This window comes from Apodemus sylvaticus, chromosome 17 (genome assembly GCF_947179515.1).
Source record: "Apodemus sylvaticus chromosome 17, mApoSyl1.1, whole genome shotgun sequence".
In the NCBI taxonomy this organism is placed as follows: domain Eukaryota; kingdom Metazoa; phylum Chordata; class Mammalia; order Rodentia; family Muridae; genus Apodemus; species Apodemus sylvaticus.
In genome coordinates this window covers 58023342-58045735 of record NC_067488.1, presented here as the reverse complement: position 1 = coordinate 58045735, position 22394 = coordinate 58023342, and the positions used below count along the sequence as shown (strand labels likewise).

The following is a 22394-nucleotide window of genomic DNA, read 5'->3' as shown; positions in this document are numbered from 1 at the left end:
CAGAGGTACCCCAGACCTCTGAGTTCAAGACCTCCCTGGCCACTCTGTACAATGACTTCCAGGATAGCCATGGCAACACAGAGAAGGGCTGTCTCCAAAAACCAAAAACCAAACAAAACCCCCCAAACATTACATTCTGGCTGAATATTTGATACTCTGAGGTGCAGAACATCAACATCTTTTTCAAAATTGATGTTTTACAATTTTCAGTGCTGAGAGTTTGGCTTTAAATATGAAGTACAAAATAGCAGAAATATGTTTAGAGCCATTTCAGAAATATGTCTTGTCACTGAGACCCTTGGAACGCTTTATTTCCACAAGGTAGATAACTACTCATGTTTTTCTCTGCTGTCTTCCCAGTCCATTCCTGGAGGAAGGATGGACAAGAACCTGGCCAGAGACAGGAGACCAACTGAGTCACCAACTGTTTCAATAGCATACCACAGTTTCAAATACTAGCCAGGCTGGCATGTCCCCATGAAGTACACGTTGTGTGTTCAAAACTGAGGCTGGTTTCTAGTGGTCAGAAACATCTGGAATTCATTCTGTCTGGATTTATGTTCCATTAATTTCTGGTTATTACTTGCTCAGAAACAATTTGTTCGCCAGTCCCTACATTTGGCCAACTTCGTAGGGTCATGTATGACTCACAGGTTAAGGAGTTGACCTCTAATAAGTCACAAAGGACAAGCTATGTCAACCCAGATCTGACTTTGTTTACTGATAGGGGTAGTTATGTAAAAACAGGCTGGAAGGATATGGCCTGGTCTGCTCTGGTCAGACAGTAGAATCAAGGCCACTTTCACCTAGAACCACTGCCCAGAAAGCTGAGCTCAGAGCTTTTCCCCGGGCTCTAAAGCTAGCCAAAAAAATAAAGTCAGCACCTAACAGTTCCAGGCTCATCCAGCTTTTTAATATTGCAACATAATACAATGCTATCACCCACAAAGTTCATTCTCCACAAAGGTCACGGTCCAAAGTAATACAGAAGTTCAAATAACCACCTGCACGCTAGTCTGCGTGTTTGTTTGTCTGTCTGTCTGTGTCCTGACCCTGTCCCCTCTGCTTTTCCAGGGCTGGGATTAAAGGGGAACTATCCTACATCTTTAGGCCCCAGCCTGGAGCAGGGGATGCCTCTCTGCAGCTCAGTGGGACAGGGACTGAAATGGCCCGTGCTGTGACATGACAACGGTCCGTGATTTGTGGACCTACCCAGTACCTGGCTACATGCTAAAGAAGGTGACAGGAAACTTCCTGACAATCCTAAAAGTTTTTGGGTTTTTTTTTTTCTTTTCTCTTTTCTTTAGGAGATCGGTCTGGAAACACCTCAGACTGCTCTCTGATTGGCTTCTCTGCCCAGTCCAAGCCATCTCATAGCATCTTTCTCTCTTCTCTCAGACAGGGTTTCACTATGTAGCCTTGGCTGGTCTGGAACCCACTATCAGACCAGACTGTCCTCAAATTCATAGGTAATTAACTACCGGTTTCAGTCTCCTGAATGTTTAAAGACTTGCACCACCGCTTTCTTTTACACACACACACACACACACACATACACACACACACACACACACACACACACACACACACACGGGCAGGTGCGCGCACAATGAGCTTCCTCCCTAGGCTTTTTAAAAAAGAATTCTTTATTTTTATGTATATACTGTAGCTGTCTTCAGACACACCAGAAGAGGACCGAATTACAGATAGTTGTGAGCCACCATGTGGTTGTGGAACTTGAACTCTGGACCTCTGGAAGAGAGGGTCAGTGCTCTTTGCGGCTTAGCCATCTCTCCAGCGCCCTCCTTAGACTTTAAAGGGAAGTCTTAAGTCTAAGGTCTAGTGTTTAATTCTCTTTCCCCTATCCCGAAATTTGAGGCTCTTTCATTCTAATAAACCCCATCTTTCAGATGAATTATGAAAGCTTCCTTTCTGGGCTGACCACCCTCTTCCCGATTTAACAGGAGACAGACACTCTCGAGAAAGGAAAATCCACCCCATACTATTTAGGTTACTGTGTTGGGTCCCATTAGTAGCGCTCGCGAGGTCCATGCAGCGCTGGACACGCCGGACTGATTCCAATTACGCCTTCCGGCATCACATATACCTGCTGCCTTGTGGAATGAGGAATCGTTGGAATTTAAGTTCTCATTCTTCCATTCACTTACCCCAGCTCGATTACTCTACTCCCTAAACGGGTGTCTCACACAGCAAATGTAATAAAGGAGCCGCAAACTAACACCATCGTCCATTCATTGGCCAGCGCCTGGCTCGTAAGCCTTGCGGAGCTACTGTCCAACCGCCCACGGCTCGGGATTGGCCTACGTCACTTCCTTGTCGGGACACAGTCCACGCAGTAACCTGTCTTTGCAGAGACTGATAGTCATATCGGCGTGACCAGAGCGCGCCCCACTCGGGGAGAGCTGCCGTCCCTCTTGGCCCTGAGCGCCGCAGCCCTGAGGATCGCATCTGGCTTGGAAACAGTCCCAGGACTGGAGCCACGAAGAAGGCCCAAGGAAGTCGCCAAGAGCCGAGGACGCCCAGAGACTCTCCGGCTTCCCGGAAGCGGAACCGGGCATACCCGGAAGGAGCCGACCCCACCTGAAGATTGCTGAGCCCCGGCAGGCGTTAAGCCTAACGGAGTCCACGTCATGGCGGCAGATGGAGCAGGTGTAGTCGGAGGAGGGGCTGTAGGCGGCGGCGGCCTGCCCAAGGACGGTTTGCAGGATGCTAAGTGCCCGGAGCCAATCCCCAATCGGCGGCGCGCTTCCTCGCTGTCTCGTGACGCGCAGCGCCGAGCCTATCAGTGGTGCCGCGAGTACCTGGGCGGGGCCTGGCGCCGAGCGCGGCCGGAGGAGCTGAGCGTTTGCCCCGTGAGGTCAGGGGTCAGCCCGGGGCCCTCCAGACACTCCCTACTCGGTCGCTGTCAGCGCTCTGGGGGAGGGGGGAGGAGGGGGCGTGGCCAGGTCTGCAGACTGCTGTGCTAGGAGGCGGGGTGGGGTGTCGGGGTTTCCCTTGGGGCGTGAGAGGTCCTCTCGGGAAGGGTGTCTAGAGTGGATCCCACCAGTCCAGGCGACCTTTGCTGAGCCTGACCTGTGTGCTTCTGCAGCGGAGGCCTCAGCAACCTGCTCTTCCGATGCTCGCTACCGAACCACGTGCCCAGTGTGGGCGGGGAGCCCCGGGAGGTGCTGCTACGACTGTACGGGGCCATCCTGCAGGTGAGGGGAAGTAAGGACCCTAACTCGAAGGGAGCTCGGACATCGGGAGCAAGTGGTGGCAGAAAAGTGTTGTCTTACCTGTGTAGCTGAATATGCTGATGCTCTAGAATCAGTCAGTTTAAGACCACAAGTCCAAGCTATCGTAGATGAAGAAAACACGATTTGCACCAGTACTCACGTACCTCTGGCTCTTTCTGACTTGGACCCTTTCCCATACATCTTCCCTCAGGGTGTAGACTCCTTGGTATTAGAAAGCGTGATGTTCGCCATTCTCGCAGAGAGGTCTCTAGGGCCCCAACTTTATGGAGTGTTTCCAGAGGGCCGCTTGGAACAGTACCTCCCAGTAAGAGCCCAAGCTTTTGTTGTTTTGTTTTTGTTTTTTTTTTTTTACCAAGTCTTTACCCTTCCCAATGTCTGCCTTCACATCCCAGGTAGGGAAATTTCCCTGAGACCTTGATCTCCTCCCCTCCCGTATCCCTTCCCCCTCCCGCCCCAGCCCCCTCACCACCCTGATAGGTTACTGGGTACAGAGCCGGCCATTGAAAACTCAAGAGCTTCGGGACCCAGTGTTGTCAGGAGCCATTGCAACAAGGATGGCCCGTTTCCACGGCATGGAGATGCCCTTCACTAAAGAGCCCCGATGGCTGTTTGGGACCATGGAGCGGTGAGTCAAATGTGGGAACCGTGCGTCTAAACTGAACCTCTTAGTTGAGTGGCTAGGGGTCCCAGTATCATGGACTCTGTTTCCCAGCCAGTACACAGTGACAGGAAAATTTGGCCTGAGAGTCGATAGGAGAAGGGGGTGGGGAAAGACAGACTGAATGTATCCCATTTGGGGTGGCTTCTAGGTACCTAAAGCAGATCCAGGACCTGCCTGCCACAAGCCTTCCCCAGATGAACCTGGTGGAGATGTACAGCCTGAAGGAGGAGATGAACAGCCTCAGGTGAGGGCCTCGACATGGGGGTGGGGGTGGGGGCTCGGCAGTTATCAGTGACCTCTCAAGGATTTGCCGAGGACCAGAGCCAGGACCTAGCTTATGAAGGTGGCTATAGTCACAAGGCCTTATAACCTACGCCTCTCTACCTCTACAGGAAGTTACTAGATGCCACACCGTCACCTGTGGTCTTCTGCCACAATGACATCCAGGAAGGTATGAGAATGCATTGTTGAGTCTGAGCCCAAGCTGAAGGGGGGGGGGGGGGGCAGCATGCCTCGAAGTGACCAAAATCCCCATTCCCCCAGGAAACATCTTGCTGCTCTCAGAGCCAGACAGTGATGACAACCTCATGTTGGTTGATTTTGAATACAGTAGTTATAACTACAGGTAAGCGTGGAGGGCAGCCTGTTCCTACAGTGTCCTGGCAAAAAGGCCAGGTCTTCACATCCACGTCCCCACTGCCCACGGACTGAATGTTTGCTCTATCCTCCCAGGGGCTTCGACATTGGGAACCATTTTTGTGAGTGGGTTTATGATTATACCTACGAGGAATGGCCTTTCTACAAAGCAAGACCCACAGACTACCCCACGAGGGAACAGCAGGTATATAGTCTGGAGGCTGGGAAGAGAAAAGCCTTCTGCTTTTCTGCTCCGTTTTGTTCGGAAAGGGGAATAAAGGCTACAGAGGGTGAGATCCCAATCTCCCCAGTTCCTGACTCTTGTCCATTGATCTCAGCTCCGTTTTATTCGCCATTATCTGGCAGAGGTTCAGAAGGGAGAGACCCTATCCGAAGAGGAACAGAAGAAACAGGAAGAAGATTTGCTGATAGAGATCAGTCGGTGAGAAAGGAGGGGAGGGGGGATCCTTATAGAAGAAAAAGGAGACCTGTGGGTAAGGTGTCAGGGTAGAGGTAGACCACCACACCAGAGGCTAACAGAAGAAGAGTCGCAGCCCAGGCAAGGATTAGGAAACCAGCAGAGCAGTGGGAGCTTTGGAGGCTGAGCAGTCTGAGGAGGAGGAAGCCGGGCACTGTGAAATGGGCTCCTGATTGCGCCTCCCTTTCCCACCCCTCCTTCCTCAGGTATGCTCTGGCGTCTCATTTTTTCTGGGGTCTGTGGTCCATCCTCCAGGCTTCCATGTCCACTATAGAGTTTGGCTACTTGGTAAGTAAGCACTGCCGTGGGCGTGTTGGGTGGGGGCTGCAGTCGTGCCATCCAGGACGTCTGGGCAGCCCCTGGTGGCTTTGGGCCTTCTCTCTGTGCCCTCTGGATTTCCTTCCTTAGGAGTATGCCCAATCTCGGTTCCAGTTCTACTTCCAGCAGAAGGGGCAGCTGACCGGTTTCCCACTGTCTTGAGGATCCAACCCCACCTCAGATTTCTCCTGGAGCCTCCGGGGCGGGACCTCGGAGGGAGGGGCAAAGAGCAGAAGACCCCAGAGGCAGGGCCGTGCCTCTGCGTGAGACTGTTGAAATAGCTGATCTCTGTACCCCTTTCTTAGTACTTGCCCAGGGTGGGCATCTGAGAGCCCCTGGGGCTGTGTACTTAAATAAATGAACTTCACAAATACAAACTGAGGACTACAGACTTAAGTCATTTCTGTTGAGCGCACTGGGCTTAAAAGAGGGAGGGGTCCATTCCACTCATTGAGATCTCCTATCCCATAATACTCCCTGGCTTCTGTTTAGAAGTAACTACTGAAGATTGGGCTTATAACAAAAGGGGGACTTGGGGAAGAGGACTGGAGAGGATGGAGCAACGGGCCCTGAATGCCATTACCAACCTTGAGCCCTGGAATTAGGGAAGAGGCTGCCCAGCTGACTCCTGGTGACCCTTTCCCTACATTCAGATATTTTTAGCACTGATGCAACCATGCTCACGTGAGACCCTCCATTCCCCAATCCCAGACCTTCCAGCAACCTTCAGCAAGCTTGTGGGAAAACTCTACCCACCCTCCCTAGGCGCTCCCCCAAAAGGAGGGCGTTCTGGTTTCCACCCAGATCTGTTTTCTCCACCCCAATTTGGGAGTGGGTGTCAAGTTCCCAGTGAGGACAGGGCGGGGCCGGGCAGGGGTGGCCAGGCCTGAAGGACGTGGGGACATGGGCCAGAGAGGCCAGACCCATAGACCGACAGAAGCAAACCTGAGCTGTGAGTTGGGGACCAGCACAGGGAGGCCAGCCGGACCCAGAGCCATTCCATCCCACAACGCTGCTCACCCTATGCGCTCAGCCGAGCTTTCCAAGCGAGCGAGGAGAGTGCTGGAGTCACTCGAACTAGTCCAGGCCCACTCCCTTCCCTGGGCGTCTTTCCCAGACCCCAAGGCGCCCTTCGCTGCCCTTGGGGCATCTGGAGCCAGACTCCTGCACCTTTGCTGATCGGCCTGCCCGGAACCCCACGAGGGTTCGGTGGCAGCGGCGGTTGGCCAGTCTTGGAAGGGCCCAGCAGGGCGCGTAGCGTTGGGGCACGGGCGGGTTTGGAGGGTGGTCGCATAGGGGACCGGGCAGGGGGTGGGGGAAGCGAGGACCAGATGGGGAGGTGGGGGGCGGAGGCTCAGCTAAAGGTGGCTGGGCGGGGGCGGGGCTGGACTGGGCACACTAAGCACCTTCTGGCCCTACTCTTAGGTGCTGACTAAACCCCAGGATGGCGGAAGCACACCAGGCAGTAGCTTTCCAGTTCACTGTGACCCCAGACGGGGTCGACTTCCGGCTTAGTCGGGAGGCTCTGAGACACATCTACCTGTCTGGAATCAACTCCTGGAAGAAACGCCTTATTCGAATCAAGGTGTGGGTTGATTCTCCGGGTGGTTTTCCAGGGCTTCTTTTTTTCCAGCAGGTGCCTAGGCAGAGACCAGCTGTCAGAAATTGCCTCATTGTCAGCATCTGTCCCTGCTTTTGGCAAGCAGTGCCGGTGGTTGTAGATAGCCTCTATCCAGTAGTGCAGACGCCAGAAGAAGGAAGATGTAGTGGGAACTTATAAATATGCATATGGAGGAAGAACACCGTAAATGGATGAGGCAGAGAACGGAGCCCTTTCTCAAGACTTCCGGGGGCGGGGGGATAGTGATATTTTCCTACTCCAGTAGGATGCTTTGTTTCTTCCCTACAGAATGGCATCCTTAGGGGTGTGTACCCGGGCAGCCCCACCAGCTGGCTGGTTGTTGTCATGGCAACAGTTGGTTCCAACTACTGCAAGGTGGACATCTCCATGGGGCTGGTCCATTTCATCCAGAGAGCCCTCCCGCAAAGGTAAGGCGCCTGGAGGACACACGTTTCAGGAAGAAGAGCCAGGCTAGTTCCCCAAGGCCAGGAATCTTGTACTGGGCATTGGTAGTCAAGGGTCTCTCTCACAGGGCTACCATCTCTCAGTTCCAAGGCAGTTTATATTTGGTTCGCTCAGACCTGAGAAGTCTTTTCTCATTTCTCCCCGCCCCTCCCCATACACACATCAAGAGAAGGAGTTCACAGCCAAACAACTGCATTCAGAATTCGCTGATTATTGGCCTCAAAGGGATATCCTAAAGTCTTCCTCCTCTAATAGGTATGGCCCCTATGGGACCCCGCAGACTGAGACGCTTCTCAGCATGGTCATCTTCTCCACCGGAGTCTGGGCGACAGGCATTTTCTTATTCCGGCAAACCCTGAAGCTGCTGCTTTCGTACCACGGCTGGATGTTCGAGATGCACAGCAAGACCAGCCACGCCACCAAGATCTGGGCTGTGAGCAGAAGCCCTGGAGGGTGCAGGCATCTGGTCCGAGACCATGGGGAATCTCATATGGGGTTCTGAGTGGAGGACTGACCACCACCAGTGCTTGGCGCCTGGGTTTGTCCTGAAGGGAGCTGGGATAGTTCTGAAGGTCTCAGCTGGTTTCTCGTTTGTGTCTGTTCTTCCTGGCGGCCCCTCTACCCCAACGCTATGCTCTGTACCTTTAGATCTGCGTCCGTCTCCTGTCCAGCCGACGGCCCATGCTCTACAGCTTTCAAACGTCACTGCCTAAGCTTCCTGTTCCCAGTGTGCCAGCCACAGTTCACCGGGTAAGAGCCTGAGTACCAAGGAGCCCAAAATCCTGGATTCAGAGGACCAGTCCAAACTGATAAGGACTAGCTTGAGACGAATGGGGGTCTGGTTGAGGAGAGGTGGTGAGAAGGTTAGGATGGAGGTAGCCCTTTTCATGATGATAATTTGTCTGGACAGTACTTGGATTCTGTGCGGCCCTTATTGGATGATGAGGCATATTACCGCATGGAGACACTGGCCAAGGAATTCCAGGACAAGACTGCCCCCAGACTGCAGAAATACCTGGTGCTCAAGTCATGGTGGGCAACCAACTATGTAAGTTTGCCGGGCTGGGCTTCTTCTTGTCTGCGTGTTCTTGATCCTCTCAACCCTCCTCAGCGCTAACCTGTCTGTTCACAGGTGAGTGACTGGTGGGAAGAGTATGTCTACCTCCGGAGCAGAAGCCCCCTCATGGTGAACAGCAACTACTACGCCATGGTAAGTACCAGAGCCTCCTAGGGCTCCCGTGAGCCCACAGCTCTATCCCCAAGCTCTGGAACAGGGATCTAGAGGACTCCCCAGAGCCTTTGCTCTGTATCCAATGGGTGAGTGGGGTCTGCAGAGTTAGGCTTGAGGGAAAGAAAAAGGGAGAGGTAACACTGGAGGAACAGCCCAGAACCAGCCTAGAGGATATGGGGACCTTGACAACAGGCAAAATTCTGATCTGGCCTTGAATTTCTCAGGCTAGCTACAGCACACTCCAGTGCTTCCTAACCCATGGCTCTCCCTCTCTGAACTCTCAGGCACAGGTCCTCAACTCTCTTGACACCATTTTTAGAGCATCTTTAAAACATACTTTGCTTTTGTCCCTTTGTGGAACCAGACCACAGGACGAATGCAGCCTTCTTGTAGTGCTCAGGAAGTCCCTGTCCGCCTCACGTCACATGACTCCTCGTGTCCCCACCATATACCTGGGGACAGGTAGCTGATCTTCCTGATGCTTGGAGTCATATCTCGCCTAGTGTCATAACCCTGCTAGCCTGCTAGCCTCCTGGAATTCCCCCCATCCACGAACTGTCTTTCTAACAACTTACATTCTGTCCTAACCAAAGATTTTGTTCTCGTTGTTGTTTTGTGGTAGAAACCCCTTGAAGCAAAGTATGAATGGTCAGCATACAGCTCTGGCCAAAGCTGGAGCCTGTCAGTTTATGTTTCTGGAAGAGCACCCTAATGTGATATTAGTCAGAACATACCTTGGGCCCCTGAAAACATTTCCTTAGGCTAGTGAGACTCAGGTACTTGCTCCCCTCCCCCAGCCAGAGGTGCACAGTCTACTGACTCTGCTCCATCCATAGGATTTTGTGCTTATTAAGAACACGAATATACAAGCAGCACGTCTGGGAAATGCTGTCCACGCCATGATCATGTATCGCCGCAAACTGGACCGTGAAGAGATCAAGCCTGTGAGTCACGGCAGGGTTGGGGGTGGGGAGGCTAAGGAAAAGAGGCCTGAATCTAAGCCACGTTGGGCCTTCCCCCTAGGTCATGGCACTGGGTATGGTGCCCATGTGCTCCTTCCAGATGGAGAGGATGTTCAACACTACACGCATCCCGGGCAAAGAGACAGGTACCGGGCTACGGCCAGGCACCCGAGAGAGGGAAGTCCTGCCCTCCCGAGAACCCGTGAAGAGAAAGCAGTAGCCACGGCAGCTAGGTGCCCAACTGCTATTTGTCTCTAAGCACTCCGGTGTGTCAGGATCCTGAATTTCTGAAAAGTAGTCAGTTTGCCAGAGACTCTAGATGGTTGTTACTTACAGATGCTGATGCTGGGACCCACAAGGGGGTCCAGAATAGTGGCTCTCCTTCTAGAGCCTCCAAGTGCCTAGAGAGGTAGTTATTGAATACAGAGAAATGAGATGACTCTGCTGGGGTAGTGGAACTCAGGAGAAGAGAGCCCGTCCCTCGTGGAGCTTGAGAGGAGGCAGAGGAGACTTAGTTGGGACACAGGGACTGGCTTCGACAAAGGAAGGCCCGGGCCAGACGTCATGCAAATCAGGGTCTGCAGGGACCACCTGTGGGGGGAGGGGAAGGTGGTCCCTTTCTGGGCTGGAGACAGAACTGAGTATTCTCTGAGGCCCTGCCTCAGCTGCTTGCCGGCTTCTCTCACAGACTTGCTACAGCACCTCTCGGAGAGTAGGCACGTGGCTGTCTACCACAAAGGTCGCTTCTTCAAGGTTTGGCTCTATGAGGGCTCGCGCCTGCTCAAGCCTCGAGACTTAGAGATGCAGTTCCAGAGAATCCTAGATGACCCTTCCCCACCTCAGCCTGGGGAAGAGAAGCTGGCAGCCCTCACCGCAGGAGGAAGGTACCCGGGGTCTGTAGGGAGGGTTTGTCCAGGCCCAGGTGCAAGGCTTCATGAGAAAAAAAAAGCAAAGCTTGGTTCCACCTCCATCCTAGAACTGGGGAGCAGAGGTGTAACCAAGGCTAGGCACATAACACACGAAGGGCACTCGTGGTAAGGACAGAGGACATCTTTCAGGATACCCAAGTGGTCCCACCACATCTTGTCTCCACATTCAGCCTGATCCTAAGAGGTATGCTGATTTTAAAAAAAAAACTGCTTTTCTGACCTTGTACCCCCCAGGGTAGAGTGGGCACAGACACGCCAGACCTTCTTTAGCTCTGGTAAGAACAAGATGTCTCTGGATGTCATTGAGCGTGCTGCTTTCTTTGTGGCCCTGGATGAAGAGTCTCACTGTTACAACCCTGACGATGAGGTCAACTTTAGTCTCTACGGCAAAGCCTTGCTACATGGAAACTGCTATAACAGGTAGGTGCCCTAGACTCACGGGTCAGAGGCTAAAGTTAAAGTTTAGTTATGACAATTGTAGGCTAGTAGTTAGGGTCAGAAGATTAAGGTTAAAGTCAGGTGCAGAGCTAGTGGGTAGGTAGCATTATTTAGAGGTAAGGTGGTAATAGTTAAGGTTGGAAGTTGAAGGTTAAGGATAGAGATTAAGGGGGCTGGAGAGATAGCTCAGCAGGTTAAGAGCACTGATTATTCTTCCAGAGGACCTGGGTTCAATTCCCAGCACCCACATGGCAGCTGCCAACTGTAACTCCAAAAATCTGACACCCTCATGTAGACATGCATGCGGGCAAAACAACCAATACATATAAAATAGAAATAAATAAACTCTTTTTAAAAAGAAGAATAGAGATTAGGAGGGCCAGTGGGATAGCTCAGTGGGTAATGGGACCTGCTTCTAAGCCCTATGACCTGAGTTCAAACCCCAGGACCCCAATGGTGGGGTGAAAGAAAACAGCTCCCAAAATTTGTCCTTTGACATCACACAGGTGTGTGCACACACATACATACTTTCACACACACACAAACAAATGTAATTTTTTTAAAAAAAATTAAAGAACAGTCGAAGTCAAGGTTATGTTCTGGGTTAGTAGTTGGAATTGGATCATGAGTGTTAGTGGTATAGGGGTAGCGGGCTGGACCCTGTCTAATGTGGGTCTATCCTGATCTATTCCTGCAGGTGGTTTGACAAATCTTTCACTCTTATCTCCTTCAAGAATGGCCTGTTGGGCCTCAACACAGAACACTCGTGGGCAGATGCTCCTATCATTGGGCACCTCTGGGAGGTAAAGCCATGGACAGGGTACCTTCAGGGCAGGTACCCGGGATGCAGCTCCTTTCTCAAGTTTGGGTTTATCTCTGCAGTTTGTCCTGGGCACTGATACCTTTCACCTGGGCTATACAGACACAGGACACTGTGTGGGTGAACCGAACACCACGTTGCCACCTCCTCAGCGGCTGCCATGGGACATTCCTGAGCAGGTATACAGACTCTAAATGGGCAGGTTAGGTCTCACCCTCAGGACAAAAGGACAAGAGCTTCTCAGGGTGCCATGTGGGACCCAGGGAAAGCAGAGAGCCCAGCGTTGTCTGGTTAGAGAAAGACTGAGATCCGTGGCTCTTAGTGCACTGATGGATAGTGCCTCCCTCCTCTCCACCAGGCCCCGCAAGGCCTCATGCTGAATCCTCCCAAGCTGTCATTTGTGTGTCCTGAAGCTATTGGGCTGACTCTACCGTTCACCATCACCTAAACCTTACACCTTCTTAGATCTAGAGGCTTTGCCCTCAACTCACCCCTTTCCACGTCTTGGCAGTGCCGGGAGGCCATTGAGAATTCCTACCAAGTAGCCAAGGCACTGGCGGATGATGTGGAGTTATACTGCTTCCAGTTCTTACCCTTTGGCAAAGGCCTCATCAAGAAGTGTCGGACCAGCCCTGACGCGTTCGTGCAGATCGCCCTACAGCTGGCTCATTTCCGGGTAGGAGCTTCTGGGGGCCGCTGAGTATGCAGGGCATCCTCAGGGTCCCCCTGCTTGATTCACCCTGCTGTGTACCCCAGGACAAAGGCAAGTTCTGCCTGACTTATGAGGCCTCAATGACAAGAATGTTCCGAGAGGGGCGGACTGAGACCGTGCGTTCCTGTACCAGTGAGTCCTCAGCCTTTGTGCAGGCCATGATAAAGGGGTCCCATAAGGTGAGCCCCACGCACCTAGTTCCCCCTCCTCTTTCATCCCTGTTCACTTCAAGGGCCAAGGCAACTTTACCCCTCTACTTTTAATCCCCAGAAACAAGACCTCCAAGATCTTTTCCGGAAAGCCTCCGAAAAACACCAGAACATGTACCGCCTAGCCATGACAGGGGCTGGGATCGACAGGCACCTCTTCTGCCTTTACATCGTCTCCAAGTACTTAGGGGTTAGCTCTCCTTTCCTGGCTGAGGTCAGTGAAGTCACCGGGTGTGACCTCTGTCCCCTTGCCTTTAGGCCCAGACCAAGGCCTTCTTGCGATAGGGCTCTGTGGAATTAATGTTCTTATGAGGAAAAGCCGACAAGTGTGTGTGTGCTCTGCCAGACGGTGACAAGAAGAACAAAAATGGGCTCAGGCCAAGGAGGACCAAGTTAGATGGGACTCAGGCAGCCCGGGAGAACTTAAACAGACACTGGGGTTTTCAAATCAACCACAGGGGCCTAAGGAAGAGCTGTAGTTAAGTCCTGCACCACACATGTTAGTTTCTGTGCTCTCAAGTAGTAACTTTTGTATTTTGATTTTGGTTGGTTGGTTGGTTGGTTGGTTGGTTTTTTTTGAGACAGGATTTGTCTGTATAGCCCTGGCTGTCCTGGAACTCACTCTGTAAACCAGGCTGGCCTTGAACTCTGAGACCCACCCGCCTATGCCTACCAAGTTCTGGGACAGTAGGTGTATGCCACAACCAGCCAGTTTGTCTTTTTGTATCGTCTTGTTGATTTATTGAAGGCAGAGTTTTGTTGTGTAGTTTTTGGCTGGCCTGGAATTCAGGCTGACCTTGAACATACAAATGATCCTTCTGCCTGAGCATTAGGATCAGAGGCACTTGCCACCATGCCTGGCGGAGAGTGCCTGTATTGAAATAGTACTCTGTCACTACCAGTAGGACAGGTGCACGCTGCTGAGGGCCCAGTGTCTGACAGGCTCCACCTTCCTGTTTACAGGTGCTTTCAGAACCGTGGTGCCTCTCCACCAGCCAGATCCCCCAGTTCCAGATCTGCATGTTTGACCCAAAACAGTACCCCAATCATCTGGGTGCTGGAGGCGGCTTTGGTCCTGTGAGTCCCCCAGGAGGGTAGTGGTTGGCAGCACTGGGACCCTGGAGTTTCAGTTTGGGGGTGCAGGGCCTCTACCAGGTGACTCGGGCATGAGCCATTTATTTAGCAACTTGTGTAGAACGTAAATGATAGCTGCTGAGAGCCAGGCAGGCAGGTTCTAAGACCCACCCATTCCGTGTGCCTCTCCAGGGAGGCATCACCATGCCCAAGGCTAGTTTCCAGGGGACAAGCAAACACACTGGGCCCTTCAGAAGTGTATTCGCCTGAGTAGAACAGTTCTTCCCACACAGAACATTCACACAAGCTACTGTCAGTAGGCTAGAGACTGTTCCAGAGAGGGCTGGGTTGGTCTCTAGTGTAAGCCCCTGAGGAAATGTGAGCCCTAGAGTCGCAAACACAAGGGGGCAGCATCCTTTAAATGAAATAGAAGTCCCAGTCTTGGAACCAAAGGCACAGTCCTTTGGTTTGCATACTGTTTCCTAGATTAGGAGAGGGGGCTGTCTGATCTCAAGAATGCAGTAAGGCACACAGGATGTCTCTCTCTCTCTGTGTGTGTGAGCCTGTGGGAAGGAAAATGCATCCAGCTTGCTCTGGGTCTCATTAGCTTCTTGTCCTCAGGTGGCGGATGATGGCTACGGGGTTTCCTACATGATTGCAGGTGAAAACACCATGTTCTTCCATGTTTCCTGCAAGATCTCAAGCTCAGAGACGGTGAGTCTCCCCCATTCCCGTTCGGGTTTGTCCCAAGGAGAGATGCTTTCTGGGATAACCCAGAAGTATGCTCCATCTCTGGCGGGGAGGAGTCTGCTCGTTGGGGGGGGATTAAGTACCAAAGGGCGGGGGCAGTCCTGAAAGCGTATCTAAGCCTCAGTTCCCACAGAACGCCCAGCGCTTTGCCAACCACATCCGCCAAGCACTGTTGGACATCGCCGATCTCTTTAAAATTTCCAAGACTGACGGCTGAGGACAAGAGAAACAACCAGCTGCCCTTTGGTCCCCACCTGGTGGAGGAAGAAGTCTGTGGCCAGTTCACAGGCATAAGGGGTGGCATGCACACATGCCCAGTTCTGAGAACAGCTCTGGTGGCAGGTGCTCCCCAGGCAGATACTGCTCCTTTGGGGCCCAGTTGGAGGTGGGTGGAATTGGAGAGGTGAGGAAATTTTGATTTTTTTTTTTTTTTTGGTCTTGGTAGATGCTAATAAAAATAAGGCTTGTATAATTCTCTCTCAGCCGTTAGGTGCCTATGTTTTGTTAGAGAACTATAAGGCCCTTTCCTGTCCCAGCTCAGGCTGGGATGGTGGCAATGGAAGGGGTAGGAAATGTTCATAATGGCTTCTTACCTGCTTTGAAATGTGTGCTTTTCTTGAATAATGCGGACCGAGAGCGCCGTCTAACCTCTCGTGTGCACTTGGAATAAATTCTTACTTTAGAACCTTTACCTGCTCCACGGGACTACTTCTGTTTATCTGCCAGGGAGTGGGGACCCAGCCGTACCAATGTGGGCTGGAGTGCAACCCTACAGAGGCGCAGGACATCCTCCCAAGCCTGAGGCCAGAGTGTCAGGTGACCATGCCCTAAGGGCGCACAGGGCCCTGCAGCAATAAGCTACTTCAGTCTCGTACCCTTTCTTTTTGAAATGGCATCTCACCGAGTGGAACACGGCGGCTCGGCTCAATACCATTTAGACTAGCCTTCAATACTTCTGAAATATCAGTACCTTGCATTTATCAGGGTGAGGCAGGAGGATTGCCAAAAGTTCAAGGATAGTCTGAGCTGCGGAGTGAAACCCTGTCAAAGAAAGAAACAAAAAGGGAGCTGGAGAGATGGCTCAACAGTTAAGAGCACTGATTGCTCTTCTAAAGGTCCCGAGTTCATTCCCCAGCAACTACTTGGTGGCTCACAGTCCTCTCTAATGGGGTCCTATGCCCTCTTCTGACAGATACGATGTACTCATATACATAAACAAATAAATCTTTAAAAAAAAAGAAACAAAAAACCCAATAATAATCTCTTGTGAGAGCACAAGTAGCCGTCAGTAACTCTAGCTGCATACTTGAATGAGCTAAGACTCTGCGCTCGCTCTCCTGGTGCTAAGAACCCACAAGCAAATCAGATTTAGAGATCACATTTGTTGAACACAGGTATGGCACTGTTCTGGAGACTCTCCATGCCTATGCAGAATTCACTACTGGAAGGAAGAGGCTAGAATGGGCGAGGGACAGCGCAGCTGATGGACACAAGGCTATTTTTAGAATGACCCACTTAGCAAGTGTTAGCTGGATACCCGTAGTGTGTGCGAGGCAAGTGAACCAGCAGTGAACGAAATTAGCAAACAGCCCTTCCTTTGGCACCCAAGGGCTTCAGTAAGGGACACAGACAACGACTAAGAGTGCACAAGCCAAACATAAGCTAGTTTGGTCAGGCAAAGGAAAATAAAGGGACAGAAATGCAAGGCGGCAATTTTAGATGACGGTAGAAGCAGGTCTTTTAAAGTGAGGCGGCCAGCGTGCAGAGCAGGAGGAGAAAGGGATAAGCCATGTTCTCCTTGTCTTTCATGTCTCAAACTTGAAGGCAGAGCATCCCCGGACAAAGGGGACAGCCAGAGCCAAAGGTGTATGTGGAGGATTAGCACATGGCAGACAGCCTGTGGCTGGTGTAAACAGAGCAGGAGAGCAGACAGACCAAGACCGAAGGCCAGATTCTGTCTTCTTCAAATGATGGGATAGTGAGATTCTTCTGGCCAACCAGGAGGGTATAACCAAATAGCATGCAAGTCATGGGAGAATCAGGAGGTGATGGCCATGATGTCAGAGGGAATAAATGTCAGGTCTTGCACCAAGGCAGTGCCATACACCGGACAAGAAAACTAGAGGATGAGACTCTCAAAGGTAGGGACTGACAAGCCTGATAAGATCTCAGAGACAGCCCGCTTTAAAAAATATTATTGCATTAAAATTTTTTAGACTTATTTTATATATATGAGTGTTTAATGGCAGGTATGCATGTGCATGTACCACATGTGTGTCTGGTGCCCACGGGATTCAGCACTGGATATTGGATTCCTTGGGGTGCTAGGGACCAAATCCAGGTCCTCCACAAAATCAACAAGTACTCCTAACCATTGGGCCATCTCTCCAGCCTCCAAATTATTACATTTTTATCTGGTATGTATGTGTGGCCACATGTGTGCTACTACATGTGTGTGGACATCAGAGGACATAGGAGCTGATTCTCCCTTCCAACCACGTGGTTCTAAGGATCAAAATCAGGTTGGGCCATCCACATTCCTATCTGTGAATGGCTGGGGATGTGACTCAGCCGGCAGAGACCTTAACTAGTCTATCTGAAGCTCTGCATTTAGTCCCCAAGACCATGTAAACCAAGTATAAATGGTGCATGTGGCTGCATAGTTTGAAGCCACTAAAGTAATTTGCAAAGGAGGAGGGAAAAGAAGAGGAAAGAAAAGAGAAAAATTTTTGGAAAATGTCTCATAGGTTCTTAAAATATAAATTAAAAGCTGAGAAAGATCTAGGCTCCTTATAATAGTTATTATAATCATCATCAAAACCTTAATAGTGAAGCCAGACATTGGTGACACACATCTTTGATCTCAGCACTCGAGGGGCAGAGGCAGGCAGATCTCTGTGAGCTCAAAGCCAGCCTGGTCTACCAAGTGAGTCCAGAACATTCAAGGTTTGTTAAACAAAGAAACCTTGTCTCCAAAGAAGAAGAAAGAGGAGGAAAGGGGGAGAGGAGGAGGAGACCTAATAGCAGATGGGGCTGGAGAGATGAGATAGCTCAGCGCCTAAAGCACTAATTGCTCTTCTAGAAGCCTGGGATTTAATTCTCAGCCCCCACATGGTCGCTCACACCTGTCTGCAACTCCAGTTCTAGAGAATTTAACACACTAAAGCAAACATTCAGAAAAACCACCAATGTGCATAAAAATAAATTTTTAAAACAACTTAATAGCACATAAGAGGATCTCCAGAGAAGAAATTCCTAATGTGCTTTGAATCTCCGTGAACTTTAAAAGTACAAATATGCTCACCCAAGGTTATATTCCATGCTAGAGCACCCTCCTTGAACTTCCAAAATACTTTCACAGACTTTCTTCTCATGAGGCCCATGTGACCTCCTGTGAAGAAGTGTCTAGTTTTCAATAGGTTTAGCCAACATCGGTTCACCCAGTCTGGGAAAACTGAACAGGGAATTTACAGCAAGCTGGCTCGTAACTCATGTTAAAATTCAGTCATTAAAGTTCTTATATCAAATCTGTTCTTTGCTAAAATAAGTGAAAGCAAACTGTAATGCTAAGCCAGTGTACAAGCTCTCGGGAACCACCCACCTGACCGGAATACACACCAGTAAGTCCTATGTGTTTGGAAAGTCGGCTTTAGAGAAGACTTCCATTTGGAGCTGGAGAGTTAGCTCACTGGTCTCTTATGATCTCTTGCAGATCATAAGCCCAGTTTTTTATTTTACATATCAATCCAATCAATCCAGAGGATCTGATACCCTCTTCTGACCTCTGCTGGCGTCATGCACAACAAAACATACATACTTCATATCATACAAACAGGCAAAAACACTCATTCGCATAAAATAGTGAAATCTAAAAACAAACAAACAAACAAAAAGCCCTTCAGCTCTAACAGACAAATCCTAAACTTACTGCCCAGTACTTTAAGTAGAAGACTCCAAAAAAATGTAGCTATGCTGTGTGCCTAGGATATAACTGGAACATAGGGGGACAGTTTGCTGGACATACCAGCATGGGCATATCCAGCAGGTCCTCTGGGCTTCCTGAAAGCTCAAACTTTCATCTCTGGCTTCTGCAAGATGTTTCAGATAGCACAACTCATTTCCAGACGACACTCATACCACTCACATTGTATGAGTGGTGAGGTCGCCTGAACTGATCTCCCTTTCCTCTTCGTTTCCTCCACAGAAACAAGCCCATCTTTACTTTTATACTTTGCTCTTGCTACGCTTTCTGCCCAGGACCTCAGCCCCTTTCTTTTTCCTTGGCTGACTTCATTGGCCAAGAGTTACTCCTGATACATGGCTTTTTCCGGAGTGTTGTAACAGAAGTCAGGGTGAGCTGCTTACGCAGTTGGAAAACGATTGGAAGTTTAAAAGGTGACTCAGGTTGAGAAAGGATAGCCAGAAAACCACATTCAGAGGAGAGGCAGGGGGAGCCTGATACTGTCTGCAGGGATTTGATTAAACAGTGCTCTTCTCAATAAACAATAAATGGAACAGGGAGATGATGGCACACGCCTTTAATCCCAGCACTTAGATCTCTGAGATCAAGGCCAGTCTGGTCAACAGATTAAGCTCCAGGATAGCCGAGGCTACACAGAAAAGCACTATCTCAAAATTAATTAATCAACCAATCAATCAATTAATTAATAAAACCAAAACCAACCAGTGAACGGATGTTCACTATGTCTATGCCACGACCAGCCTCAACTCGGAGAGGAGTTCTGAGAGAAGAGGTGTCTGGGAGCAGTGAAAACAAACAACTCAAAGTCAAATCATGGGTCCATAGCAGCTTATGTTCTGTTCGAGACAGCTTTCCAGATTGTTCTCTCTCGCTCTCTCTGTTCTGCTTTCTCTGGAGATCTCCAGTTCCCTAATTTCTGCTTGCGACAATTCTCCAAGCAGGTCTCTCTTGCTACTCTAAAAAAATTTCTCTGGATAGCTCATTATTGCAGATCATAAGCCCAGTCTTTTATTTTACATATCAATCATTTACCCCAGGTTCCCTTTTGATTATTCTATGAATCAACATCCCATGATTCTTTGGGAACCGCAAGCACATTTAATTTTTAACATCACGAAAGAATTTAGAGATCTTTCTGCCTCTGTTAAACACAAACAGTAAGCTACCTTGTTGGGATCCTTCCCTCCATTTACACCTGGGCCTAACCTTGCTCTGGCCCAGGCCAAGCCTGAACTCAGGAATCTGCCTGCCTTTGTATCTTTCTGAGAAACTGGTTCATTAACGCAGCTGCCTTTGTTCCTTTAGAAAGCCCCTCATATAATTTATATTGCATCCTTATTTTTTGCATAGTTGAGAAATTATATATTTTCAAACTCATGTTTTTAAGAGTTCTTTTCCACAGTCTTAAGGGCTGTTCTGAAGGTCCCAGTATTTACCATTTTCCTGAGACATTAGACACACCTTCACCACCCGGACTCTGCTGCCTCTGATTTTCATTGAGTCCTTAACACTAACAGGGAGGGCAATCCTTGAACGCAAAAATATGTACAGTATATATACAAACAAGCCTTACACTGACAGCAGCCATTGACACCCATGGAGGCCCATGCCCTGATGGCCATGGGGGGGAGGGGAGGGAGCCATGTCATTCCACTCCAACAAGGCCATGCTGGAGTCCGCATGTCCAGAACTATTGGTCTCAACCCTGGCTGTTTTTCTTTCTGGCACTCTGCTAAAGATAAGAATCCCAAAGAGAAAATTCTGTGGGTCCTGGATAGTTTGTGTTCTCAAACTTAGTGTCCAAAGTTAGTTCCAAACTGACCTGTTTCTCTTACTTTTCTTTCTTTCTTCCTTCCTTCCTTCCTTTTTTCTTTCTTTCAAATTGGTCATTTTATTTATTTACATTTCAAATGTTGTTCCCCTTCCCAGTCTCCCCTCCGTAAACCTCCCATCCCTTCCCCCCTCCACGAGGGTGCTCTTCCTACCCACCCACTCCCACCTCACCACTCTAGCGTCCTCCTACACTGGGGCATGAAGCCTCTACAGGACCAAGGGCCTCTCCTCCAATTGATGCCAGATAAAGCCATCCTCTGCTACATATGCAGCTGAAGCCATGGATCCCTCCATGTATACTCTTTGGTTGGTGGTTTAGTCCCTGGGAGCTCTGGGGGGGTTCAATTAATTGATATTGTTGTTCTTCCTGTGGGGCTGCAATACCCTTCAGCTCCTTCAGTCCTTCCTCTGACTCTTCCTTTAGGGTGTCTCGACTCAGTCCAATGGTTGGCTGTGAGTATCTGCATCTGTATTCAGTACCTGTCTCCTTTTCATACCTTCCAGACACTGCCTGTTTCTCCCTGCCAGACCCTGTCAAATCTTCTCAGGTCTTGACTCCACACTTCACTCCTTTGAGACCACGCCTTCTTTAGTCACTCCACCATCAGTACTGCAGCCTACTCCTCCTCCATCCTGCCTCCAACAGTTAGAATTTCATCATAACCGTTTCAGTTCTCCGATGGCATGTCCCAAACAGTATGTCCACGGCCTCTGAACGAGGCTTGAGCTGGGGTTGGGACAATGGCTCAGGGAGAAAGAGCACTTGCAACACATGCTTGAAGATCTGTGTTCGAATCTCTGGCACTCATGTAAAAGCCGGGCACTGGCACTTGGGTCTGTAACCCCAATATTGGACAGTGGAGAGAGGCAAACCCTGAGGCATTTACAGGCGAACAAGTCTTGCAGAAACAGTGGGCTTCAATTTCATTGGCACATCCTGTCATAAGGACATAAGACAGAGAGTAAGCTGGAAAACTAATGTCCTCCTGTGACCTCTGCTAGTGTGTTAACACATTTGCATGTGTATGCAAACACACACACATACACACACACATACACATGCGCACACACACACATACACACACACACACACACACAGAGAGAGAGAGAGAGAGAGAGAGAGAGAGAGAGAGAGAGAGGCTGGAGAGATAATAAAGTGTTTGCCTTTCAAGCAGGAGAACCTTAGTTTGAAGCCCAGGGAGAGACAGGGTTGGTTTAAAGTAGACTTCTATTAGCTTTCTCTCAACTAGAGATTTAGGTTTTTTTTTTTTAATTTATTTTATTTAGTTTTTGTTTTTGAATTTGGTTTTTTCGAGACATGATTTCTCTGTATAGCCCTGGCTGTCCTGGAACTCACTCTGTAGACCAGGCTGTCCTTGAACTCAGAAATCCGCCTGTCTCTGCCTCCCAGAGTGCTGAGATTAAGGCGTGCCCCACCACCACCCGGCTAGGTTTTTATTTTTTAATATTTATTTGCTTGTTTGTCTATTTATTGTATTTATGAGTATTTTGCCTATATGTCTGTATGCACACCATGGAGTAAGGTGTCCTTGGAACTGGACTCAAAAATTGTTGAGCTGGGAACCAAATCCAGGCCCTCTGTAAGTGTAAAATGCTCCTTTGTTTGATTGGTTGTTTTTTTGTTTTGTTTTGGGGGGTTTGTTTGTTAGGTTTTGGGGGAGTTTTGTTTTGTTTTGTTGTTGGTTTTATTTTGTTATTGGTTTGGTTTGGTTTGGTTTGGTTTGGTTTGGTTTGGTTTGGTTTGGTTTGGAGACAGGGTTTCTCTGTGTGGTTCTATCCTGAACTCCCTCTGTAGACCAGACTGGCCTCAAAGTCAGAGATCTGCCTGCCTCTGCCTCCCAAATTCTGGTATTAAAGGCCTGTTCCACCAGCAGTCAGCTGCAATAAATGCTCTTAATGGCTGAACCATCTCTCTAGCCCCACGCCAAGCGTCCACCCCCAAGTAGAACTTTATGCTCTTGGCTCTTAAGAACTGAATGGCTCTGTTGCCCTTCCTT

General features: G+C 49.7%; 2 protein-coding genes across 6 annotated transcripts; both read left to right on the top strand.

Moving 5' to 3' along the window:
- Positions 1-2287: 2287 nt before the first annotated feature.
- On the top strand, positions 2288-5731 carry Chkb (choline kinase beta). Of its 5 annotated transcripts, none has more exons than XM_052161275.1 (11): positions 2291-2878; positions 3110-3218; positions 3448-3561; positions 3749-3882; positions 4067-4162; positions 4311-4369; positions 4462-4543; positions 4651-4759; positions 4893-4996; positions 5239-5320; positions 5465-5731. In XM_052161275.1, the coding sequence occupies exons 1-11, from the start codon at positions 2652-2654 to the stop codon at positions 5510-5512; spliced, it is 1164 nt and encodes a 387-aa protein (XP_052017235.1). In that variant the 5' UTR covers positions 2291-2651; the 3' UTR covers positions 5513-5731. The 5 variants fall into 5 exon arrangements, with proteins under 5 accessions (XP_052017232.1, XP_052017237.1, XP_052017235.1 ...); XM_052161274.1 differs by having other exon boundaries at positions 2293-2878; positions 5441-5731; XM_052161272.1 differs by having other exon boundaries at positions 2288-2878; positions 5239-5731.
- A 1063-nt stretch (positions 5732-6794) lies between these two features.
- Positions 6795-15043, top strand: Cpt1b (carnitine palmitoyltransferase 1B). The gene is made up of 18 exons (XM_052160359.1): positions 6795-6935; positions 7260-7399; positions 7692-7869; positions 8085-8186; positions 8347-8484; positions 8569-8646; positions 9504-9611; positions 9691-9775; positions 10318-10513; positions 10793-10978; positions 11694-11799; positions 11879-11995; positions 12328-12492; positions 12573-12707; positions 12799-12951; positions 13701-13814; positions 14433-14525; positions 14695-15043. Exons 1-18 carry the CDS (start codon positions 6795-6797, stop codon positions 14776-14778), a joined length of 2319 nt encoding a protein of 772 aa, XP_052016319.1. The 3' UTR covers positions 14779-15043.
- The last annotated feature ends 7351 nt before the right edge of the window (positions 15044-22394 follow it).